This window comes from Rhopalosiphum padi, chromosome 3, assembly GCF_020882245.1.
Source record: "Rhopalosiphum padi isolate XX-2018 chromosome 3, ASM2088224v1, whole genome shotgun sequence".
NCBI classification, from domain to species: Eukaryota; Metazoa; Arthropoda; class Insecta; order Hemiptera; family Aphididae; genus Rhopalosiphum; species Rhopalosiphum padi.
Window position 1 is genome coordinate 27,139,682 of NC_083599.1, and position 26,383 is coordinate 27,166,064.

General features: G+C 25.8%; 2 protein-coding genes across 4 annotated transcripts; one reads left to right on the forward strand and one right to left on the reverse strand.

The window, feature by feature from the left end:
- Positions 1 to 1,413: 1,413 nt before the first annotated feature.
- Positions 1,414 to 7,056, forward strand: LOC132926892 (uncharacterized). Its single transcript, XM_060991313.1, has 4 exons — positions 1,414 to 1,793; positions 1,865 to 2,340; positions 3,411 to 3,951; positions 5,499 to 7,056. Exons 1-4 carry the CDS (start codon positions 1,619 to 1,621, stop codon positions 6,152 to 6,154), a joined length of 1,848 nt encoding a protein of 615 aa, XP_060847296.1. The 5' UTR covers positions 1,414 to 1,618; the 3' UTR covers positions 6,155 to 7,056.
- Positions 7,057 to 8,019: 963 nt separating this feature from the next.
- LOC132923952 (aromatic-L-amino-acid decarboxylase) lies at positions 8,020 to 25,214 on the reverse strand. 3 transcript variants are annotated; one of them, XM_060987968.1, is made up of 10 exons: positions 23,178 to 23,329; positions 16,660 to 16,755; positions 15,876 to 15,996; positions 15,680 to 15,793; positions 14,605 to 14,724; positions 12,509 to 12,899; positions 11,427 to 11,542; positions 11,002 to 11,094; positions 10,711 to 10,911; positions 8,020 to 10,266 (listed from the first exon to the last, which is right to left on the reverse strand). In XM_060987968.1, exons 2-10 carry the CDS (start codon positions 16,737 to 16,739, stop codon positions 10,072 to 10,074), a joined length of 1,431 nt encoding a protein of 476 aa, XP_060843951.1. In that variant the 5' UTR covers positions 16,740 to 16,755; positions 23,178 to 23,329; the 3' UTR covers positions 8,020 to 10,071. The 3 variants fall into 3 exon arrangements, with proteins under 3 accessions (XP_060843951.1, XP_060843949.1, XP_060843950.1); XM_060987966.1 differs by having other exon boundaries at positions 23,170 to 23,325; XM_060987967.1 differs by lacking the exons at positions 16,660 to 16,755; positions 23,178 to 23,329 and adding an exon at positions 25,123 to 25,214.
- Between the last annotated feature and the right edge of the window lie 1,169 nt (positions 25,215 to 26,383).

Genomic DNA, 26,383 nt, shown 5'->3' on the forward strand with positions numbered 1-26,383 from the left:
AAAATTATTTTTATTATCAAGAATAATAGTGATAAATTAATAACTAATAATATTTTATCCAATTATCCAAATACTATAAAATTGTACTTTTCAAATAGGTATAGATTTTTTTCGATTAAAGAACTCCTTGGCATCAAGAAAAATATTTAATTTTATATTTTTAATTTTTAATTCATAAAATCATTATTATAAATTATAATAAATATTATGTTTTTGCCCCTACCTACTTTTTAATTTTGTTAAATCTTATATAGTTATATGTGGTTATTTTTTCACGACAATATTGTTTTGGTTTTTTTATGGGGGGAACTAAATTTCTGGACTTATTTTTTCGCAATAGGTATCAGAAAAACGTACCTATTAATAAATAATAATAATAATAAATTACAATTGTATTTTATTTGATAAAATATTATGAGTTGTTAGTAATTACTTATTATTTTCTATTATTGATTTCTCTGTAGTACAAACTAATTCCAACTTTATATTAAAAACTAAAAATCGAAGCATTTAAATATAATTTGAAAAATTTTAACTTTTATTATTGATTAAACAATCATTTCGATGTTTGGACTTAAATTTAAAATTAATGAAGAAAAAAACTATTACTTTACCTTTTGTAATGCAGATTGCATAGTCTACCTAAGACCTTATCGATATCTATTCGAAATACATTATCGACCGCAATTAAATTAATTGATGGATTTTATTAGTCAACATGCTGATACAGTGCCTACGATGAAATAATATGATAAATTACGTACCTATCTACATATTGATATTGTATTATTAATTATTATTTATTATCATTTACCATTTAGCATTAGAATTATAAGCACTTATAAGTTATAAGTTATAGTGGGATATTGGTATTATTTTCATTTTAGTATTTGTTTTATTTATTTAAATACTTTTTATTGTCTAATTACTATTATCAAAATGAGAATTTGTTTCAAAATATATAAATTTCGAGATTCTCTAAATATAACGGCATAGCGTTTATTTCAATAAAAATAAATAATACAGAGTCGTTAGAATCGAGTATAATTTAAAATGCTTCAAGACACTTGTAATGATAAGTAGGTATGAACACTGTAAACAAATTAACTTCTGTCTTCTGAGCATGACTTAATAGATTTATAGATCTATTTAGTCATACTTCTAATACATATTTTGTACTTGTATCTTGTATAGTTGTACTCAATTCGTAAATTTCGTGTGCTACTAATTTAATTTAAATAATTTTTTTATTTATTATAATATGAATCAGTACTATAGTCTATAGATAACAATTTTTATCAATTTCAAGGCAAGCTTATATTATTGATCACGGTCTTAGAAGATCTTCTAAGACCGTGTTATTGATAATGGATTCCCCTTATTAGTGATAACAACCATTATAAAATAATAATGAAACATGATTTTGTATTTTCGTGTGGTACATGATATAATAAAGTTTATTATATCATGGTGTGCCGTGTGGTATACATTCATAATACAGTTCAATAATTCATGTTTTTACTTTTTAGTCGTTTAACAGTTTCCTCAGTTATTGAAACCATTTAAGTTAGGTACCGAGTATAATTTTTCATATTTTTACGAATTTACCAGTATAATAATGGTAGTCGTTGACTATACAATCCACGATCGCCTCCGACGTAATGACCACGATCAGAATGGTGATAAAAGTCAACAATTATTGCTAGATGAAGATGCTGTGGTCGATTTCGCCATAGCAAACTTTTGTCCTCGACTACGTGAAGCCATAAGCGCTCTTTCACGGCATAAAGTTGGTGAGTTGAGTTACAATTTGATTTAGATTGGTAGTTACCATTAATTATTTTTGTTTTATTATTTTTCATAGGTCCATTACAACAACGCGTGCATTTATCAGATTTTCAAAGTTCTACCTTATCTTCTTTACCGACAGATGATCTTAGTTCTAATACACTACCTTCTCGCAACGACAAGTTTGTCCTTTCCTTACCATATTTATATGAAGAAAATTCACCAGTATCCAGTCATAATTTTATGGTACGATGGTCTATAATAGCACAGTGTGGCCGTCCAGATAAGGCTCCCGAAGTTATTTTACTGGAAACGGATAATTCATCCATAAATTTGGGATACGGTGATGGAACATTACGTAGGACACAACAACGTCGTCAGTATCAAACTAATCAAATTATTCAAGAACGTTATTGGCAACAATATGTGGCCAGTGATGCATTTTACATACAGTGTTTAACTAAATGGGACAAAATGAATAATAACAGTTCAACTCTAATGCAATACTGTTTGTTAGCAGATCAATTATATGAATGTTATGCAAATTTCCAGGTATGAATATTGAATATACAGTGTATACAGGGCTTATTCTAAGGATTTTTCTCATTTTTACAAAATAAAAATTAAGTGACTGTAGTGTAAATAAAATAGTGGAGCGCTTCCGCATGTTCAATTTGTAGACAACAACTAATATGTTTCACTAAAAAGTATGTACTTTTTGTCAACCATATTATCAATGTTTAAATGTTCTTCAATTTTTAAATCAAATTTAAGAGAGTCAAAATGTATAAAGTTGGTTGATTGATCTCAATTCTCAATTCTTAAATGTATAACAATCAAATATATTTTCAGATTTCTTATCGCAATAATATTTTTATCTGCAGAATGGACAAAATATAGGTATATTTTTGTTAAAAAAAAGTAGTGGTTATATATTTTAAACAGTGTATTTGTTCGTGGTCCATAAAATAATTATAAATAAATAAAAAATATTTATTATTTAATAAAAATTAATAAACTGTTTTATAATATTATAAACTAAATTAAATGTGTGTAAAATGAAGAAAAACTTATTTATATTGTCATGCTTTTTTATAGGTAAAAATTGCTGTGTTTAAACGTTGGTTTTTGTTATATTTTAAATTTTAAGCAAGTAGATAAGAAAAAAATCATTACAATTTAAAAATGCTTATAACATGCTTAAAAATTAGTATATTGCATAAAATCAACAAAAAAACAGATAATGTTCTTACCTTTATGTTTGATAATTGTTCAATTAATTCTTATATTAAAAGTAACTGCTCAAAAAGGTTCTACTGAACACAGATTTGCTATTTTAAATGTTGGTAAGAAGAATAAAACACATGTGGGTTTATTCCAGCCCTGGCTATTTTACTATGGAAGAATATTTATTACTTACATAATACAAAATAAAATAATAGCTATTTATTAAAACATTACTTTTGTCCATTATTTGTAAAATTAAGGCAATTAATGACATTTTTTTCAAGTGTGCATCTAGTTTTCTCAGTTATGCAAAATATGCCCAAATACATTTTAGAATAAGCCCTAAGCTTTAGTCTCTGATGTGTTTTTTTAAAATAATTTCTTTGTTTATCTAGCTTTACAAACTCAAGATTTCATTAAAATCTACACCATCAATGTTACAACCACCTCCACAATTAGTTCTAGCATATACTCAATACAAACAACTAACTAAACTGTCTAAATTAAACATGGCAGAATTAGATAATGTAACAACTGATATCAATGTCGAGATTTTTGTCGATTTGGAAAATGGCATTAATAATTATGATGATCGCCGTAATCAAATAACTTCTTCTGCTACAGTGCGCATGCGTGCTATAATTAGTATAGTTTCATCAGAACAAACAGTATCAGCAACACCATTAACTACTGAGGCTACTGAATATAACAATGAAAACAAAATATTACAATTGGCTTCAGTAACTGGAATATTTCTACCAACTAGTAATAAAAATACCACCAAACCAAGTGATAACAATGCTACTTTAAATAAAAAATATGTAGTAAGAATTTTAAGTTCAAAATTATGCCGTTCGACTCCACAAGGATCCATGATGTCACTTATGTTAAATGCTATAACAGATCAATGTTTAGACACAACAATGATAGATTTTGGTAAGTAATTAATGCAATCATAAGTATTACTATAATTATTTTTATTTATATTTATACATGTTTAGGCTCTAAAATATAACTAATTAAGGTACACAATTTTTAGTTCAATTCTTAATTTTGATTGATTAAGTAGCTCAAACAAACTTGTGAGAGGCATCAGACTTTTTCCTCCTTTTAAGAATACAATTTACTCAAAATCCTGTATAATGATTTTCATAGTTTTAGAATACTTAATTGTAATTTTTCATAAAACTTATCATTTAATAAAAATATCAATAATAATAACTACGAAAAAAAAGTTAAAATCTATTTCTTTTTCTAATTGTTTTAATAGGCCGTTTTCTCTGTCTTTCTCCCACATAATATAGGTACAAAGATACTCCGTAATTCCACGATTACGACTCTTTGGTTCAATTTAGGACAATAGCACCTATTATATATTTTATAAAGAAGAGTATTTTCTGTGCATTGACCTGATAGATTTTTAATATTTACATTTTTTATAAATATAAGCATGTTTTTATTTAAAATAATTTCGATTATTTTTAACCATAAATATAGGCAGAACTAGACATTATCATTAGATTGGGCCACTCATGAGAGTCATTTTGCACCTATCATACCCAAAGGAAAGGGTGGAGGGTGATAGGAAGCACCAATGTTTTTTATTACAATACAATACTTTTACCTACAATACTTTATATTAAATGTATAACATAAGTAATTATTGATATTATAAATCTAAAATTGTATCACTTTTAATTTAAACTTAAATCTTACATGTGAAATACAGATACTAAATATATTTTAAACATTTAAACTATTCTATTTATTATGTACAATTAATTTTTCAAATTTTTTTGCATTTATCCTTAATTTATTTTATTACATTTAAAATAATATTATGTTCTTAGCAAATGTATACATTAATACGGAGCCAATTAGCCTGGGCCATACCCCAATTGGCCCTGGCTGTAGTTCTGCTCATGACAATTAATAATTTATTCAAAATTGTAAATATTAAAAATCTATCCAGTCAATTCACAGAAAATACTCTTCTTTATAAAATATATAATAGGTGCTTTTGCCCTAAACTGAACCAGACAGTCGTAATAGTGGAAATACGGAGTATTGTTGTTCCTATATTATGTGGGAGATAGACATATACAGTATATATTATACTAGCTGTCCTGTGCACTTCGTCGACCATACAAAATATGCTGTTTTGTTGCCTATAATGCTAACAATGTTAACATTTAGCATTTACCTTTTATACCTAGGGGTATGAAAAATAGTTTACATCACTCTCTAAGACCTACTGAATATACGCACAAAATTTCATGAAAATCTGTAAAGTCGTTTCGTAGGAGTTTGGCGACATACATTTTCCATTGTGACACAAGATTTTTATATTTTAGATATTATAATTTTAATATTTCAATATTCATTGAAATTTAATTTATATTTACCTAACTTCATAATTTTTAATTAATTAGTTTTGAAACACTTAAAAAATTTGTATTTATAAATTTTTTATTGTTTTACAGTAACATATGTTCGCCGAGTGCAACAGGCTGCCGTTCAATCTTATAATTATGACAGCAGTAATAGTCATAAAGATAAACCTTCATCTGATGTCAGTGATAATTATTCAATGAAATTATTACTTGAAGCTCTTAACGAAGCATTTTGTGATAATCCTTCTAATGGCAATTGTTTATTAGATTATCAAATAGACAATGATGAAACATCTACTAAGAATACCACAAGTTTTATTCGATTTTTGTTGATTGATGGAGACGTAGTCACTGAAACTACACAACTTAAATACATATTAACTATTGAAAACAATAAAAAACTCCAAGAAAAATTACAAAGTTCATCAGATTTGGAAAATACTTATCAATTTGATACTAAAGAATCAGTTCCTATTATAGCATTACGTTCTGTTTATGATGATGAAAGTAGCGATAATTACTTGAATATTGATATCGATGATATAATTGAAACTGATAAAAACCCTGTTAAATATAATAGTGAGTTAGCTAAAATTATTAAAACTGCTACTATAAATGGCATGCGAAAATTGCGTAAAGACGTGTTAACACCAGTGTTGAATCGATATAATAAAGAATGGACACCTACTGATCCATATTTTTTGGCTTCTTCAAGTACGCCACCCCCATATCCTGCAATACTATAGAATGCAAACTAATAAATGTTAATCTCATATTTATTATTATTATTATTTTTTTTTTATAGTAGTTTATGAAACTTTTTGTTATGGTTAAGTTTTGAGTTCAATTTAATGGGTAAGAAACTAATTAAAAACAAATTTTATTTTGTGCTAAGATAATATTATGTTTTTGTGTGTGTGTTATTTAATGTAATGTATTAGTCTAATAATGAAATTATTTTTAATTTGTCCTATATTTGTTCATGAACTTATACAAGACTATATAAAAAAACTACTCATTTATTATACAAAAGTTTAGAAAGTAAGAACAATTTTTTGCATTATTTTATAACTTTCTAACTTTTATATTATATTACTATTAGACTAGAGATTTTCATTGAATTATTTTTAAGTATCAAGATTATAATTTAAAATATATATATGATAATCATATATGCATGCTTTGTACAAAATAAATATATATATGTTTATATTTTAAAATATTTTTTATTTTAATTTTTAATAACTTAAAGTATAATTTAAACGTTATAATAATAATAAGATTAGTTTAAATGAACTTTGAAAATTATTTTTCAAATTGTCTTGGATTTGGTCCAAATTTGTAGGTTTTTACATTTCATTACAGACCAAAGTGTGCAGTTTTATAAAATTAAAAAGTGCGGACAAGACCAAAAAAAAATATTTATGTACCTCATAATTATTTAGGGATTAGGAAATATCTGGTTTCTTTGAATATCTTGTAATATTTCATTAATTGTGAGAAATAAATACTTATTTATTTAAATTTTCTATTATTGTAATTATAACTGTGAGACCTGTCTACAACATTTTTTTGTTGATACGGTCAGGTATAAGTCATTTATATACTTATTTAATTTTGCTATAATATACTAGTTTTAATAAGCTAATTTTTTTTATTTCTTAAAACAAAATGTGTTAGAAATAAAGTATAAGTTAGTCGTTACGTTCAGGTAATACTCGTTCTAGTTGAGCATCACATGATGTATGTGTAAGAGTATTAAGAGTACTTACAATTTAATTAGAATTAAATTATCATTTGAATTTCTTGCATATATTCTTATTTGAGTAAATGTGTTACTGTTATTTATGGAAAAATAATTCAGATATATAAATATATAATACTTATATACCTGGATACCTGGGACATTATATTATTTAAACTGATAAAATTGCATATTTTTATTTAACAATTTAAGTTTACACTTTGTAAATTGAGTATAATCTTGAAATTTTCACTAAGTGTTTATTCTGTCATAATATAATTTTAAAAATGTTTTGAGTTTTTTACAGCTTTTTTAATTGTTTATTATTTTTAAATGTCAACAATATATTTTTTGCTTGGTCCAATTACTTTGAAAAATTAATACAAGGTTAATTATAAGTTGTTCAACTTATTTACAGAAAATTCTACCTGGAAGGTAAATTAATTTTTTTAATGATTTTTTTTTATATTTTGTTGTAATTAAAACACGAATGACCATAGATACTTGAAATTTTTACCAAGTACTATAATACCTATATTTATCTTTTATCTATAAACTTTCAGTAAACAATTTTCAATTATTAACATAAATATATTTTTGAGTTAGATACAACTTTTTTCCAGAACGACTTTCACGAGGCCGATTTTCGTAAGGCTTTATTAATGTTTTCATAGTAAACTAGTAGCCATGGTCACTACTTATTTATATATACATAATCGGCAAAAAATAATTTAAAGATTATTGTTATTTTGTTCCAAAAATATATTTTTTGCAGATCTTCCTTGCAGAGAAAAAATATCAAATGATTTATTTAAGTCTTTTTTTCTTTACTAAATAACTAAAACAATATTATTCACTGGGTCAAAATATTAAAAATAATACATGTATGCATATATTATTATCACAAAAACTTACAAAATAAGGATTTTGCAGTATATAAACTTAAAAAAACTTAAAATTTGATAGTTAATGTTTAGAAATTTAATGCAAATGTTCTCGCCACTCATCCAAGTACCTATGTTTTTGTATGTAAAATGCGCCATGCTGCATTTTGTTATTATTCTTTGTGGACTTAAAGTTAATACCTAGTTATATTTATATAGGCACCAACAACCAACAAAATTATCTTGGGCCTTCGGTAAATATTCGTTGCATAATACATGAGCTTTCCACGTAAGTATAACAAGTCGGTCAACAATTCAACATCTTGATATAAGTACTTATGCTGGTCATCGATAATGAACACTGCACTGGTGTGTTTGACGTCGGGAGGCGTACATTCGGTCTACTAATCTCCCGTCGTCTGTACGACCGGTGCTTTATGTATAATGTATTAATGTCGTGGTCTTAGAATTAATTAATTAATGTATTATTTGAAAGTGGCATACTGGCGTGCACAGTTTGCAATAATGCACAACATATGCAAATTTGCCAAATCGACCAATACTTGACAAGTGAAACCCATTTGGCTACCTGGCTTTTCTAATATAGATCGGTGGTACGAAGATACTTCAATATTAGGGTTTTTATTAGGTACATTGTATGAGTAACGACTTTTTTTCCAGATCTATTGACGTATAAAAAATTGTTTGTACCTACCTATATAGTTATATTCGATTTTACGTTTACGTATCTAGAGAAAGTGTATCATTTGATAGGATGACTAATTTTATCTGTTTGTTAAACCTTACTTGCATACAAAAATCAATTTAAAATGTATTTTAAATTCACTGTTATAGGAATGAGCTAATTTTTTACGGTCATTGGAGATAATTTATTTTTATGTACCTAATATTTGTTGTTGGTACCTTTCTTTAGACTTAAATTGCCAATAATGTATAGCTTTTCTCCTAAACTTAATATTAATAGGTTCTTTAATTATTATCGATTTTTAACCAAGTAAATGAAGTAGGTGCATTTTTTTCGCTCTTTAAATATAATTATAATGATAAATTAAATTTCGTAATATTTTAACGATACCTTATAAGGTACTACAAAAATGTTCGTAAATAATTAATTATTTAAATATACATTTATATATATATATGTATATGTGTATGTGTATTATAACATAATTGATTATTTTTAACTATAGGCATATACATATGACATATACCTGCTATATTATTTAATCTAATGGATACCTAATATTTATATATATTGCAATTATTAAACTTAAAATATAATTCAATTACAGTATAAAGCATTAACATTAGCTAGTTATCATAAGTTATAACACTTATAGTGTTTACAAACGCGCTTAACATAGGTATATAAGCAATACAAGTATTTTGTACTGTCATATTATAATTTATATGGCCTAAGTACGGATGCTTTTTAAGCTATTTCCGTTCTAAATTTATAAATGTGGTATAATAATAATAATTAGTAACAATAGTATATTTTTGATCTGACGTATAACTCTAAAATAAATAAATAATAATATAAATTTAACAATCTTAGTGTATGAAATTGCTTAAAAAGTAAAACGGATAGATTAATCTAAAAAGTTTACAGTATATTTTTGAGATAATATAATATTTACCAATATCTAATATTGTTTATAATAAATAAATAATAGGTACCTAATTTAAATTTGTATTTTCTAACACAATAATAGTTATGTGTTTTTACATTTTAAGGAAAAATAAGATACATGCGTAATAGGTCATAGTATGACCTTAAAAATAGTATAATAACAATATTGATTAAAATATTTTGTTAATGAAGTATCTATTGCGATAAAATCCTGTTTTCCTTAGTAAGAGTAAAATTATTTAATTTTGTATTATTAGTGTTAATGATATTTATTTTATATTTTTCGGTACTATTTTTAATAATCATTCGTGTTCAATGTTTAATATGGAACAGAATTCATTTTAGCTGTTAACTTTAATCTTAATTTTTAATAGACGAATTCTATTGTTTACTCAAAACGGTTTTACCGGCTTCGTTAACTTCGTTCCATGTCACGTCAATATCTTCAATCTGTGTGTATCTCGAGCAAATAGCCATACGCAAAAAAAAGGTTCCTTTGACTTTTGATGGGACCATATACACTTTGCCTCGTTCGTTTATCTCTTTTAATAACGCTTCGTTGATTTCGTTGGATCCCTGCACAATTATTTGTGTAAATTATTAATTTTATTTAAACATAATTATTATATGCACTGAAAAAATGACATTATGAAGTTTTTATAAAACTAACTAGCCGAATATTTGCCTGAGATGCATTATAGAAAATATTTAAAAAAAATTATATTATATAGATGGTCTATTGGTCTCAAGTATCAACAAATAAAATATTAAAATGTATTAATTAATTTTACATAACACAATAATGGTATTTCTGTATTATTATACAATGTTCCTACTAAATACCTATTTATACATTTTAGTTATAAATTTACAATAGTCAACATTCGTAAAATTATAATAATGTATTATCCAAAGTATAGGATCTAATATTAAATTTATAAAAATGTTATTATCGTCATTTTATTCAGTCATATATTCATTATAATATATTATTTTAATTTATATGTCTTAGGTCCTAACCTTAATTCTGAAGCACACCAATCCCATAGTGACTTCATTGAAAAGTTCATAGTTAGGGTCATTTTCCAATCGTTTGGCAAATTCAAGTGCAAGATTTATATCTTTTCTGATGGACTTTTGGAGGTTTGCGACACCAATTAGACGGAACACGAACCACATTTTTAACGAACGAAAACGGCGGCCCAACGGTATTTGCCAGTGCTAATCAAAATTTAAAAAATTATAATATTATAAATTAATGTAATTCTTAATATTACAAACAACTCTAATTTGTTGGAGCTTATTACTTACTCTATAATCTGGCATTTGTCCTTCAAGTTCGTGTTTCAAGTAAAGTGGATCTACGTTGAAAGCATTTATCACGTAATTTGGATTTCTTAGCCACTACATACAAATAATAATAATTATTAAATAATAATTGTAAGTAATTTATAAATTACCTACAATAAAATATAATATTATACTATGTTCTACGACATTACAATTTTTTGTAACAGATAAAATAGAAATGACATCATTCATGTGTAGTTATATAATAATTGAGTAGGTAGTAGATACCTACCTCATATTCACTATTGTATTAAAACAAATGTAGACAATTTATATTAGTTTTATTACTATTATAGCCTAAATAGAATAAAACAATTTTTAATAATAATATCCTATTCATAAGTCTTGGATACAGCAATTTTTTTTAATTATAATTTTTTAATTACCATTGCTGAACAATCAAAAGTAACTTGCAGCCACTTATGAGGATTGAAATTGAATGAATCGACTAATTCTATTCCTTTCATATAATGACGATATTCCGGACAAACAAATGAAGATCCTGCAATATTAAAGACAATAAATAATTATTTGCTTATATTAATATGTATAACTTTTATAATCCATAGTTATTTTTGACTTATTGATTCGCGCACGAGTTGTTTTATTTTATTTTTTTTAAACTAGGTATGTGCATATTGACAGTAAAAGTTTAATAACTTCGTGTAACACTTGGGAGTTGGAAACAGGTGGTCTGCATCTTGTAGGGAAATTCCAAAAATATAGCGGCTAAAATAATACTCAGAGATATTACCAGTAATAGTCCAATGAGATGTTCTCTTCTGAGAATGGATTCATAGGTTGAGAAAATCAATAACCGCCGGATTACCTCTCTGTAATGCATAGGCAAAAGCCAAAAACGACTACGATGGATAGATGTTTTCAGTAAATTTACATAAAGTTGATAAATTGGGAACATTCTTAAATCATTTGTTTTGTGTAATTTTTTCAAGCTATAACCTACTCCTGACATTGTTTAGGCCGATATTAGCTTATGATTATAATTTATAATTTATATCATATATTATATGTATTAAATATATAATATATTCTAAAATTTTAATAATTCATCACACGCGTGTATTTGAATATTGAATATATATTTTAATACAAAACGAAATAAACGATGAACCTATTTCAATTTAAAATTATATTTTTAGTGAATCTTACCACTTGAAAAACGGGTCTTTTCGTTTTCGGTGTACTAACAGAAAATGTACTGAGAGTGTGATTTAGTGAATTCTATACACCATCGAAAAAAAACTATTGTCTTTTTCAAATAATAATATAAGTACATTATGATCACGAACCAAATACTGATCATAATTTAGCTGTTCAGTGTGTTAGAACTGCCGTCAAAAGGAAAAATGATCGCCTAAACACATTGCAATTTTTAAAAACTCGCCCAAACGCTTGACGCCCGAGAATGTACTTGGCTCACGTCTCTAGGTGTTATTATTAGAATTACCAGCGTACGCGGCGTCCACGTGCACCCAAATGTTCTCGGCATTGCCCACCTCGGCGATCTCGTCCAGGCGATCAAACGAACAGCAGCTGGTAGTGCCCAGAGTCGCCACCACGAAGAACGGGATCAGACCGTCCGCGCGGTCCTTGGCGATGGCGTCACGCAACGTGTCGCCGCGAAGTTTATGCTCACCGTCCGTGTCCAGGGCGCGGAGCAACACGCCGCCCAGCAGGCCAGCGCGCTCCACGGACGAATGGGACAGTTCGGACGAGTACGCGACCAGCTTGGGCACGACGTCCACGTCTACGAGCGTCGGATCCGACTGTTTCATGATCTGCAGTATCCGCGCCTTGGCGCCCAGCAACGCTACCAAAGTGGCTTCGCTGGCCGTGCCCTATATTCGTCATAAATTATATTATTATTTGGCTGTGGGACTGTATTAGTGCCTGGTTTAAAATTAGGACGTTTACCAAAATAATAATAATAAATTGCACGAAAATATACGTCGAACCATACGCAGTGCTGCAAAGTGCAGATAGATTTACGAACAAAACACTCGTAGATAATACCTTATGTATTGAACAAATTATAATAAGGTTTTTATTTTATATTACTCCAACTCCAGTAAATGAAATAAATTAATTAGAAAAATAATTTATATTATGTTTTATAATTTATTTCTATTACTGTTAGTAATAACGGCTAGGTTAAATAATTTTTGTTTTTCGATTATGTATAATTATTATAGTCTGGCGCGTTGGAGGTTGACCTCCTATTAGTCCTATTCCCGAAATTTCTTTTCTATTAGATACCTTAATATAGTGGTTCAAACTTCATAATAGAAATAGGTAGGTACCTAGAAAAATCAATTAAACCTTTAACTTATGAAACAACAATTTTAAATATTGAACTGATAAAAAATTACAATCATCACTTGATTAGGAATGGGCAATGGCCATAAAAATATACACCAATATATATGAAATATATACCTACATTGCACTATTGCAATGTTATTGGATTTGATTAAAATCCAATAAAAATTTACTCAGAGTTAATTTTTATATTAAATTAACTCATATATTTTAAAAATATTCAAATGCATTTAAGAATATTTTATTATAAGCAAAATTATCTATAATATTATAATTTAAATAGCATTTTACCTAAGTATGACTATTTATTATAATTGGTGATAGATTACGAGATCATCATTGCAGGAAATACCCTACTGTATGTCTGTATTATTAAAATAATCATAAAGAAATCAAAAAAGAAAATTTGAAAATAAAATAATTTGCTTGCTTACATGTTTATTTAGTTTTAAAAGATCGACAATCATCTATACTCTCGTTGTACCTAACATATTGTCATATTGGGTATGAATTTTAATTTTTAATCAACCGGTACCTGAATAAGTAATGATCGTCATTACGTCAATAAAAAAAAATTATTGTATTTTTACGATAGAATTCAGTTGTAGCGTTAAGATTCCAACTAAACAGGTTTTTAGAATAGCATATATTTTGAAATTTGTTAAATGTTTAAATTCCACAGTGTAATTTCCAAGGTTCGACAAATACAAACCTGAACATTTTACATCATTTATTTTTGGGCATGTATTTAGATAAAATATTATGCGTAATGCAATAATTAATATTGTTGATACAAATAAAAATGTTTAGAAATTATGGAATATATAGTCATGAAATATCAAATTATTTTATTTAGGATTTTACCAAAAGCTAATAAATAAGTTATTTTTTATCGTAAAAAGTTACTAGGGAAATCTATAATATTATAATAAATAAAAGGTTTCTGGCTTAAGGTATGTAGCTTTGTATTTTTACATTTCACTTAAAGAAAATAACCCGTTTTTAAATACCTAAGCTTATATTTCAATGTCACTATGATTATCGATCATTTTGTTTATATAAAAAGTGAAATAAACTTTAAACATTTATTTGGTTTTCCAATTTTTCCATACCTATTCTATTATATTTTAATAAGCATACATTGGTTTACTGTGACGCATTTTCGATAGATATTTTAGATTTTTAAAAATATTTGAATTATTAATAGTATCACATTATATGCACCTGAATTACTCCACCTCCTCCCAGGCCAGCAGAGGCTAAGAAAATTTCTGGTAAGCCTATCATTTTAGCCAACCAATCCATCATGACCACTTCCAATTCAGTACACGCTGGGCTTGATATCTAAAGCACATAATAATATGAATTAATTTAACCACCTAATAAAAAGTCATATTTTTTTTTAAAAATAAATAGATTCACAGAAAGCAAGAATTTACTCGCGTTTCATTAAAAAAAAATTCATTAAAATTATATTTAAATTTTTTTTATTTATATGAGTGTTTACGAAGATGATAAAAAAATAACTATTACAGCGATAAGTCATATTAGAAATCTTAATAATAATAATAATAATTTTATCGATGTCGTATTAACATATACTGTCGTTTATTATTTTAAAAGTAACAGTTTGAACATAAAACTGCATTCAATTTGCATTTACATTCATGATAAATTTATTGCGAATATTTGAATGTATTATGCATTGATCCAACACTGGTAATAAGTATTATGTTTAACATTCATCATTTTTGTTAAATCTGATTAAGTAAAAAAAAAACAGTTATAATCCACAATAGCTTTAATTAATTATTGAATAACAATTAATTGTGTCACGGTATAATAAAGACTTAAGGCCAAACAATTTAACTAAAATACAATGTGAACGAATTAAATGCGGTTGATAATAACCAAAAACTAATAATTTATTATATAAGATTTAAAAATAAAAATAACGGTAAGTAGTTTAAGTAAAATTGACTATTGTAGATATATTTTTAGTTCATATTTATTAATTATTACATACCTATAAGTATATGATCACGTACATATACGTGATATAACCATTTAGATTTAAGTCAAAACCAGTAAATAAATAAAAAAAAAAAAAATTGATATTAATAAATACACATCTTGAAGACTAGAATTGTAGGCATATATATATATGTATATAAATAATATTAACAATATAGTTAATCGGAATCAATTTAATAATGTTTAGTAAAAATAATTAGTTTAATTTTTCACAAAAATTGTTAATAATTTTGGTGAATTGTCAAAGTTGAATTAATGATTTTACCCATGAAAATCCTATGCAAGCAATTGAATCACTCAGTATGTCAGCAACGATGGCCGGGTAGCTGTTTGCAGTGGGGAAATAAGCGTGAAATCTTGGAGAATGCCAATGAGTAACCTATAGGAAACGGACAAACAATTTATTTAATAAAATTAAATATTGTAATAATACGTATTATTGATAAATTTCTAGTGTTTACCCCTGGCATAATCAGTTTTTCGACGTCCGACATCACATCTTTCCAGTTTTCGGGATCATTAGGCGCCTCAGTTGGTAAAAGTGGTCTTAAGTAACCAGGTTTTACCGATGACAATACTTTCCTGTAATGTTAATTAATTCCAAAAAATAATATCGTAGTATTATGTCGACTAGTATTAGTCATCAAATTCCCTCATTCTATGCACATGACGTATTCTACAAGTATATAAATTACGTATTTCGTTGGTAATCATTTACTGGTTTAAATGTATAGTATAACACTAACATTGTCGTTTAAAAATATTTTAACGCAACAAATTTTTTATAAAATCCGCGAAGTCCATTTAGTATTTTAATATTATGTAAGTTTCCAAAAAAAAAATATCTAATAATAATAGAAAACTAAATATTTACACCAACATTACAATAATATAATATTATGTTAATATACTTAAGCAGCAGATAAAATGAACATTAAAATATTGCTTAATTCGTAAGTCGTTAAATATACCTAGGTACCCAAATCTAGTGTAAATTGTATTTTTTTATTTAAAATATTGACCTATAATATTATAATATTCTTTATGTCCATAATATTTTTTTTATTTACTTAGCTATTGATTATACATAACATTATTGTTAATAATTACTATACTAAATTAGTATTAATTTAATAAACCTATGTCACATATTGCACAGCAGGAGAAAATTCAAATAAATATTTATTACACTAAATATGTAACTTGAGCAACTAAGTAATAAATATTTATTGTTCTATTGCTTACCGATCTCTAATGTTTTCTAAATAATTTCCCACGTAATCGATCATGTCTGTTGAAAATTCTTTGAACTGTTTGAACTCCATTTTGTATTTTTTTGAACTGAAAATAAAAATAGTTTAATTTTAGGTTTATCCACGAGTACGCATATGAAGTCCATGTAAATATGTAACTATAAATTAACCGTTTCAACTTGAAAATAGAAATTATAATGTACAATATTAACAGTTAAAAAAATGATATTATTAGCACATTGAAATTTGGTCAACGGTAAACTATAGCTCCCAAAAAACATGCATGTATATTGTATATTGTATGTATAATAATTATATTATTATAGTATTACCCTATTACAGTATTATCTATCACAGCTATATCAAATTTGAAGGTGTCAATTATTGCATTTCAATGTGCTATAGTTCAAAATATCGTAAAAGGTTGTTTGACATTGTGTCAAATAATATTGCTTAATTACCAATTTAAGTATAGTACATTTGTATCAAAAAATATATAATTTATTGAATATTGAAAAAAATCCATTTGTTGCTTAGAAACTAGAAATAATTTGGAAATTGAATGAGCGTCAATTGTTGCATTAACTAATTACCACTTTTTTAATTACCTCATTGCATATCCAAAACATTTGTAATTGGTAACTTAAAAACTATATATAACTTATAAATATAATTATTGTTGTTAGTTTTTACTCAAATTATGATAAATAACTATTAAAATATTTACCATCATTATTTAAAAATATATGTATAATATTAATAATTTTTGCACCTTTGTGATTTTTTTTTAATTAATAAGTTACAACGTGTTTGTTGAAATTAAATAAAACTATAGAGTTTAAAGTTTATATGCAATTTATATATATATATTCCTATTATAATAATTTATTTATTTTTACAAAAGGTTATACATATATATTCGAGTATTTCTTATATAAATAAAACAAATATGAATCAAACGATTTTGGCGAAATAACAATAACAATATAATGCAATAATTACTACTATTACACGCATAAATTCGAACTGTTGATAATATTAATGGAAACAATTATCTTTGTTTTCGAATTAATTGAAGGCACGGCGTAATACTATATTACTTCATGCTTGTCACTCTCGTATAGAATTAATACAATTTAATAATCTCATCTGAGACACTGTATTATAATTTATTAATACTAAAAAACATAATATGGCTTTTATAACATCATAGGATTTATACAAACATGTTCAAATGTTATATAATATATTGTGCTAGTGAATTGTGATCAATTGATGATTGAGCTACGTACAATGTCAGTGTGTCAGTGCACATATAATACACAAATATATATATATATATATATATATATATATATTAGGAGCCAATATAAATTATAGCTATTAACTATTATATACTTGATACGTTCAATTTTAATGTCTACTAATAACTAATAAGTGATAATATGTATATTGTTATATTTCTTTTCAATGTAATACATAATGTATGTATTAGACGAATAAGAAATTAAAAATTATTACAATATCAATAATTAATTTTAAAATTATATATAAAATGATATTAAATATTATATTATAAATAAAAGTATAGTAAGTAAATTATATTTCAATTTTTTTTTTGTAATCCGAATAGATTTATTAATTGATTTAATCTCAAAGAAGATATTAAATGTTCTATAAAACAATTAAACCATGATTGAAATTATTAATTTACTTTTTTGGTTTAATGTATATTAATATACTTATTATATATATTATTTATATTTATGTATACAATTTATATATACATTTTTTTTATATTACGTAAATATTTTTCTAAATATTTATTATTTTGGTAATGTATTACTGAGTCTTTTAGACATACGCAATAGTTTGCATAGCGTATATGTTAATAATACTATTTTTATCGATGGAAGAGTTAAAAAAATATTTAAATTCCTCTATAGTCTTCTGTTAAATGACAATAATTACAATAATTATACAACATTACAAATAATAAATATACGCATTTAAATATGATAAAAAAAAAAAAATATAATTTAATAAAAACATGTTTGTAAAAATTAGATATAAAATGAATTATAATTGCATTATTAATTGGAGTGTATACCTACCTAAATCGGCTAAATCCAATGAATATTTATAACTTATGGTTTATGAATTTTCAACTGCCTATTATTTTTTCATAAAAACCAACTGATTATTACGAATATCGAAATATTTGAACTACAGATAATTTATATTATTAGTAAATAAAATAAACCAAAGTAGATCGTAAAACCAGTTCCGAATGCCTTGAACTACATTTAGTGGGCAAGTGAGGTCGTGTATGCACCAAGAGTTATCACAATCAAAAATACAATCGCTTGATCAAATCATTATTTTTTATGCCTAAATCATACCTAATTTGTAGGACCCTTTCACCTGTACCCCGGAAGTAAACAGTCTCCGTGTCAGGGCCCATAAGTATAAACAATAATGATACATTTTTTGATGATATGACATTTAATTGAAAATTAAACATATATAATTTATAAAAGCTGTTCAGCGTAAATATTTATTTAATCTAAGTACAACACTGTAACTATTGATTTATAATTTGATTATTTAACACTTAAAGTGGTTCCGCAGTACAATAATATCTTTTGATAATAATAAAATGTTTTACATCGAGTAATATATATATATAATTGCATGCATGAATTTTTATAATATTATGTATAATGTATATAAGGGGTGTCTTATTAACATTAAACGGTATAATAATTAAATTGATTCTCACATACTGTAAAAGCTTTCTTTTCTGTATGAAACTATATTGTAACTGTTATATTTGTACATACTTTTTGTAAATGGAGTTTTTTTTTCTCCGTAAATAAATAAATAAATAAATAAATAAGTGCTAATAAAATTAATATTAGGTAATTTTAGGTATCTATTGAAGTCGATTTAAATTGGTATCTATAGGTGGTACAACCAGTTTTTTACGTACGGACGATTATAATACTTATTTATAATTGATTGCATTATATCAAAATAGTAAACTAAATTCGTAATTAATTTAACAATTATACAATATTCAAAAGTCTAGTCAATGAGCAAAATATATAGTAAGACAGATTTAATTTATTTTCAAATCACATCGTTTCTTTGACTGTTACCCACATTTAATTGATATTGAAAGTATTTTTACAAATACTTTATTGTAATAAAACAATCCGAGACAGTGTATTTATACGACAGTAAGTATAAGTATAGTAATTTAATATCGACGAATGATATCTGTAAACAACCTTGATATATTTATAATAATTTTATAGTTCAAACAATTTAGGTATGCATATGACTACATGAGGATCATTTTCCTGGATAACATTGTTATATGTATGAAACACTGGAAAAATACAAGAGGGCCGGCTTAAGAAACCAAAAAAATATGTTCTAATAATAATTTACTATAGGGTGGAATGTGTGGAATTTTCATCCGTTAAAAAATAATGTGTGCTTATGTCCTTTCACTAAATGGGTTCAATACTGTTATCTCTAAACAACTCAATAGTACTCTACTCGATGAAGTAAGTATAGAATACCTTCCTATAAACGGGTTAAGGACATTTTTTTTCCATCGTTTTACAAGGAAATTTATTTCGTAATTTGGCTACCTCACTAACTTTAAACTATATTATTCATAATTCGTATTCCTATCTACATCACGATGTTATCGAATTTCATAACCAAATTTATTACACAGAAAAAAATTATATTTTTCTTATGCTTACAAAACATGATTTATTTCCAAATATAATTTTAATTTATTGCATTGTAATTATTAATTAGTATTGCATTATAATTATACTTTTAAGTCTTTTACGATACATTTTAAACATGAACTATTTTATAAATATATCTTTTATACTAAGTTCAAAGAATGACATATTAACATAAAAATATTGTATCAGTAATATTTTTAGTGCGCTGCACATAAAATAATTGGTTTTTGATAAAAATATTTACATTGATTATGATTTCAATTCGATTTTATTTGTTTATGACACATTTCAAAAACTCTTGACTCTATATGACATATTGTCCATATTTAAACATTATGAATAGGTAGGTAAGTAATATTATATGTGTATATATCGCTGTAACTGCGGCAGCGGGGTAGCCCCCAATATGCGTTTTTATACCCATTCGAGGCATTTAAAAAAATGTTTTGATGCGTTCATTGTGTATAATAATTAATAATTATATTAATAAACAATTAGGTATGTATATAATAATAATATTTTGAATATATTTGGTTATTAGTTAATCCAGTTGGCGCAGAAACAAAGTAACGATGCACGAAAATGTAAACCATGATTTGTTTTTTTTCTTGTAATAAAACGTACATATAAGGTCAACCGTGTCACAAAAATGATTCAGTGTTTTAGCTACACCAAACACATAGAAAGAGAATAAGATTAATGATAAATTAATAATTATCATTGATAATGACATTTTAAAAATAATCGTTTCTAAATACAGACGTATACAATTATAAAATATTAAATGTGCATACAATATAGAATAATAAATATATATTATTTTATTGTTTACTTTTTGTTTTTAAAAATTATTTCTAATAACCTTTGGTTTATTTTGAACTTTAGTTTACCAGGACTCTAGTCCCTGAAAGGTTGTAGCTACAAATTTTAAATTCTAAATCATAGTTACGTCCATATCGATTATAATATGTTTATGCTTTTTGTTGCATTAAAAATAATTTTCTAAACGACAGCAAAAAAAAATTAAATATATTTAAAATTGTAGTTTATTGATATTTGAATTTATTATTAATTATAATCATTAACGTGGATACATAATAATAATTATAATTATAGCTAATGTTTTCTAAGAACTATTTTCTAGACTCAAAATAAGTAAAGTGTAATAATCACCTACGTTAACCTATTATTATATAAACATTGATCTAATAACATGCTTCTTCGACTGTAATGAACTGAAAATTAATTCCATAGAAACACAGTTTGTGTGATATTCTCGTTAATTAAATTAAAGGTCATCATATTTAAAATGTCCCCCAAATAACCCAAAATATTTTAAATACAAGACCCGATATCTTAAGGTTGTATGTATCTTGTATGCAGGTATTAAAATTAATTTTTCAACGACATGCCGACGCCCACTTAATATAAAATGATCAGTATCATGCATGACCAAAATTGATAAACAATTTTTATTTAATATTACAGCAGCATGTATTATGCCAATATATATTTAACGATATATAAGACATGCGAAGCTTTTAACAACATTATAATTTTTTCTCTAACCGATTATCAATTAGATATTTAGGTAGGTATATATATATTTATTGATTAACATAAAACATGATATTATAACGATTGAGATAATATAACACTTTTTTTGTTCTTCTACGTTTGCCTATAAGACATATAATTATTAGAACCAATTAAGTATTGTTATATTATGTCAGTTATAAAAACTCATTAATAAACACATTAGTGAGCAGTCTATTAGGTAAAAACCAAGATATTTTCACTTTTATACTAAGTATGTAAATATTTATTTAGTAAGCACAAATTTTGCACACAATTTAAATTTAAAACTATTTTGTGTTATAATTTATATTGATAAAATTATACATGTGGCATATAGTGGATAACAATTAAAATTACGTGAAAGGTCAATTTTAATTGATCCAAATGCTATTTTGTACTTATTCGTAATTCATAATCGTAATGAAAATGAAATAATCGTAATGATAAAATATAGAAAATGTAAATCGTGCATGATAGATCAATAAAAAAAAAATATTTTGATAAAAAAAGAGTAAACTCAAAAGTGATTTCAATCTCATATTTACATATGTACAATTTGTGTCAGTGTTTATTCGCGGTTATTATTTAACCGTTGCAAATTCAGAATATTAAAACTGTAATTATTATGATTAAATTTAACTACCAAAATAGTATTTTTACTTTGATTTAATAATGTAGCATAATACTGCTGTATTTTTTTCAGATAAATAGTGAGCTATGTTTAAACATGCTTATGGACTTTTAATTCTGTAATTATCTATACAAGCTAAAAAAAAATCCATTATAAAATATAAATTCAGAAATGCAAATTTACAAAAACTACGGTTATTTTCAATTTCTATTTCAAACCTATACTTTTGCAAATTATATTTTCAAAAAAATGCCGAATTAAATGAAAAATTATATTTATCAACAATCGCGATGACGCAAATAATTGCAAATCGTAGTCTCGTACCTAATCTTAAAATGCGCGAAAAAATGTACATCCTTATTTTAAATATACATATATTATAAAGCGGGAATGGGCGTTGGAAAAAAAAATAGTTAACGATCGAAAATAAAACAATACAATATAACGGCGGACGCGATGTAGGCACTATTTAATATATAATATATATTATTATTATTATTATTATTATTATTATTATATTTACTTATTTACTCGTGATGGGAACTCCGGGCGAAATACTGCTGCGACGGACCGTGATTGCGGGTAAGCGACTTGTACAGAAGTGAGCGTCGGGATCGGCAGCGGGCTTAAAGCTACAAGTGCGTAACTGCATATATATTGTAATAATACGCGCGCCGCCGTGTGCACTCCACTCGGGCGCGACCGACACGATTTGACGATTTGACCGTGGACGGGGTGGCGGCCGTGTGTCTGCGCCGCCGTGGTAGGGAGAGGCGAGCGCGTAATGTGGGTCTTATTCGTATAAATGTATAATAATAATAATACTAATATATATGTCGCCGAATGGCCTTCTATGTGTGTGTGTGTGTGTGTGTATGAAATATACGCGTCTTTTACCGGCCGGAGAGCCTTTTACTGCGATTATTAACTGCCTGTGCAGTCTCCGTCGACCCTTTCTCTCTCGGTCTATCACCATCATCCGCGACGGTAATCGGCCAATATCGATTCGCGTGCGACGGCCGCCTGCACAGACTTCAGTATCAGTAAAGACGGTGGATTTTTTTCACTCCCCTTTCCATCAGAGTACTCACCTATAGGTATAATAGATATACAATATGAATATAATGCGTATATCAACAATAATTATTCTCTTTGCTCTCACTCTCTCTCTTTCTGCGGATCTGCTGTAGTGGATTCCTCCGAGACCCAGCTCGGTCCCCGGTGAACAATATATTGTTAATAATTTCAAATTTTTTACAAAGAAAGGAAAAAAAATAATTCGCCAAGGAATGTTTTATTGTAGCTACTCTACTTTAAAGAGGAGAGAAGGGAGTGTAAATACCAACTACTCTAGCAGCTTGGTTAAGTCTGCGAGATGATAAACTATAATACCTACTTACGTATTTTTAACATTACGAATAACATGCTGCAATGAAAACTACCATAACAGTCAACACGAATAGGTTTATTAGTAAAATAATTTATGAACCGTATAGTAATTAATGCAAGCTGGGATTATGTCATTTGGGGGCTCTAGACACTTTCTCCACTCTATGGAGAAAATATGTCATAAATTATTTGGCTATGCATAAGAAATAAATATTATATTTACAATCATTCAATAAAATTATTTTTATTTTTGTAGTATTAATAATGCCTACGTATTTAATAACAATGTTATAATACATATGAAAAAAAAATTTAAATTACATTTTATAAAATATTAAAAATTCCCTTTTCTACAATTTTTTTTAACGAACATATCTATTATTTCATCAATATTTAATTTTTGTAATAATTCATGTTCTATTGACAACAACTATAAGGAAAATAAATTTTTTTTTTTCATAAGAGTTGACTTTTGCCAATTTTTTACACGTTCTAATACTGAAAACGATATTTCTCCCTCGCATATAATGAACTCTAATTTTGAAAAGACAACTTTAGCGACGCATATAAATTTGACGGAGTGTGTGGGAGTTTGGATTTTTAGTGATTGATAATTATTTATCATACAATGACTTATTAATTATTATAGTGTAAAAAATGCAATGAAAATATTATATTGAGTCATTCGTAAGTCATTAAATAAACCTATAGGTACCTAAATCTAGAGTAAATTGTATTTTTTTATTTAAAATATTGACCTATGATTTTTTATGTCCTTAATTTTTATTTTATTTAGTTAGCTACTGATTATACATAACATTATTGTTAATAATAACTATATAGTAAATTAGTATTACTTAAATTAATTTATAATTCTAATAGAATCATATCTATGTCACATAAACTACGTATTTAAAATCTTTATATTTTAAAAGGTTAAATAGAATATACTCTTAAAATTAATAACAATATTATTAATATTAATATAAATATATATGTAATAATTTTAATAATTTTCATTTCTTATCAATTAAATTAAATTGTACAGGAGAAAATTCAAATACATATTTATTGTTCTATTGCTTACCGATCTCTAATGTTTTCTAAATAATTTCCCACGTAATCGATCATGTCTGTTGAAAATTCTTTGAACTGTTTGAACTCCATTTTGTATTTTTTTGAACTGAAAATAAAAATAGTTTAATTTTAGGTTTATCCACGAGTACGCATATGAAGTCCATGTAAATATGTAACTATAAATTAACCGTTTCAACTTGAAAATAGAAATTATAATGTACAATATTAACAGTTAAAAAAATGATATTATTAGCACATTGAAATTTGGTCAACGGTAAACTATAGCTCCCAAAAAACATGCATGTATATTGTATATTGTATGTATAATAATTATATTATTATAGTATTACCCTATTACAGTATTATCTATCACAGCTATATCAAATTTGAAGGTGTCAATTATTGCATTTCAATGTGCTATAGTTCAAAATATCGTAAAAGGTTGTTTGACATTGTGTCAAATAATATTGCTTAATTACCAATTTAAGTATAGTACATTTGTATCAAAAAATATATAATTTATTGAATATTGAAAAAAATCCATTTGTTGCTTAGAAACTAGAAATAATTTGGAAATTGAATGAGCGTCAATTGTTGCATTAACTAATTACCACTTTTTTAATTACCTCATTGCATATCCAAAACATTTGTAATTGGTAACTTAAAAACTATATATAACTTATAAATATAATTATTGTTGTTAGTTTTTACTCAAATTATGATAAATAACTATTAAAGTATTTACCATCATTATTTAAAAATATATGTACCTATAATATTTATAATTTTTACACAATTGTGATTTTTTTTAGTTAATAAATTACAACGTGTTTGTAATTGAAAATGTTTGTCCTACAAATATGTTTACATTTCAAATACCTACATTATATTAACAAGAATTGATTAATTAAAACGATTTTTGGTAATTTCTTAAGTTTAGTCAATAAGGTACATATGTAATAAAGAGAGTAATTTTGGAATTTATAGATGTTCTAAAAAAAATTATTAACATAAATAGAATCCTTATATGAATCCTATTGTATTATAAATAAATATTCAAAATAACCCAATTTAAACTTTTAAAGTACCTATTTTCTTACAAAGTACTTAATATATATATATAATGTTATATTAAACCTTTCAAAAAACCTATATTATTAAATATCACCAATTGTTATAAAACAAATACAGTATATATGGATGCAATTTGAAAAAAAAAATAAGAAAATTTTTTTAAAAAAACTAAACTAGTAAATGCCAGTTACATGTCA

Coding starts and splice junctions, on each gene's coding strand:
- LOC132926892 (XM_060991313.1), top strand. CDS start 1,619: ATGGTAGTCGTTGACTATACAATCCACGATCGCCTCCGACGTAATGAC. Junction 1,794..1,864: donor TCTTTCACGGCATAAAGTTG/GTGAGTTGAGTT, acceptor TATTTTTCATAG/GTCCATTACAACAACGCGTG. Junction 3,952..5,498: donor CACAACAATGATAGATTTTG/GTAAGTAATTAA, acceptor ATTGTTTTACAG/TAACATATGTTCGCCGAGTG.
- LOC132923952 (XM_060987967.1), bottom strand. CDS start 25,202: ATGGAGTTCAAACAGTTCAAAGAATTTTCAACAGACATGATCGATTAC. Junction 15,997..25,122: donor TTAGAAAACATTAGAGATCG/GTAAGCAATAGA, acceptor TTAACATTACAG/GAAAGTATTGTCATCGGTAA. Junction 15,794..15,875: donor AAAAACTGATTATGCCAGGG/GTAAACACTAGA, acceptor CGTTTCCTATAG/GTTACTCATTGGCATTCTCC.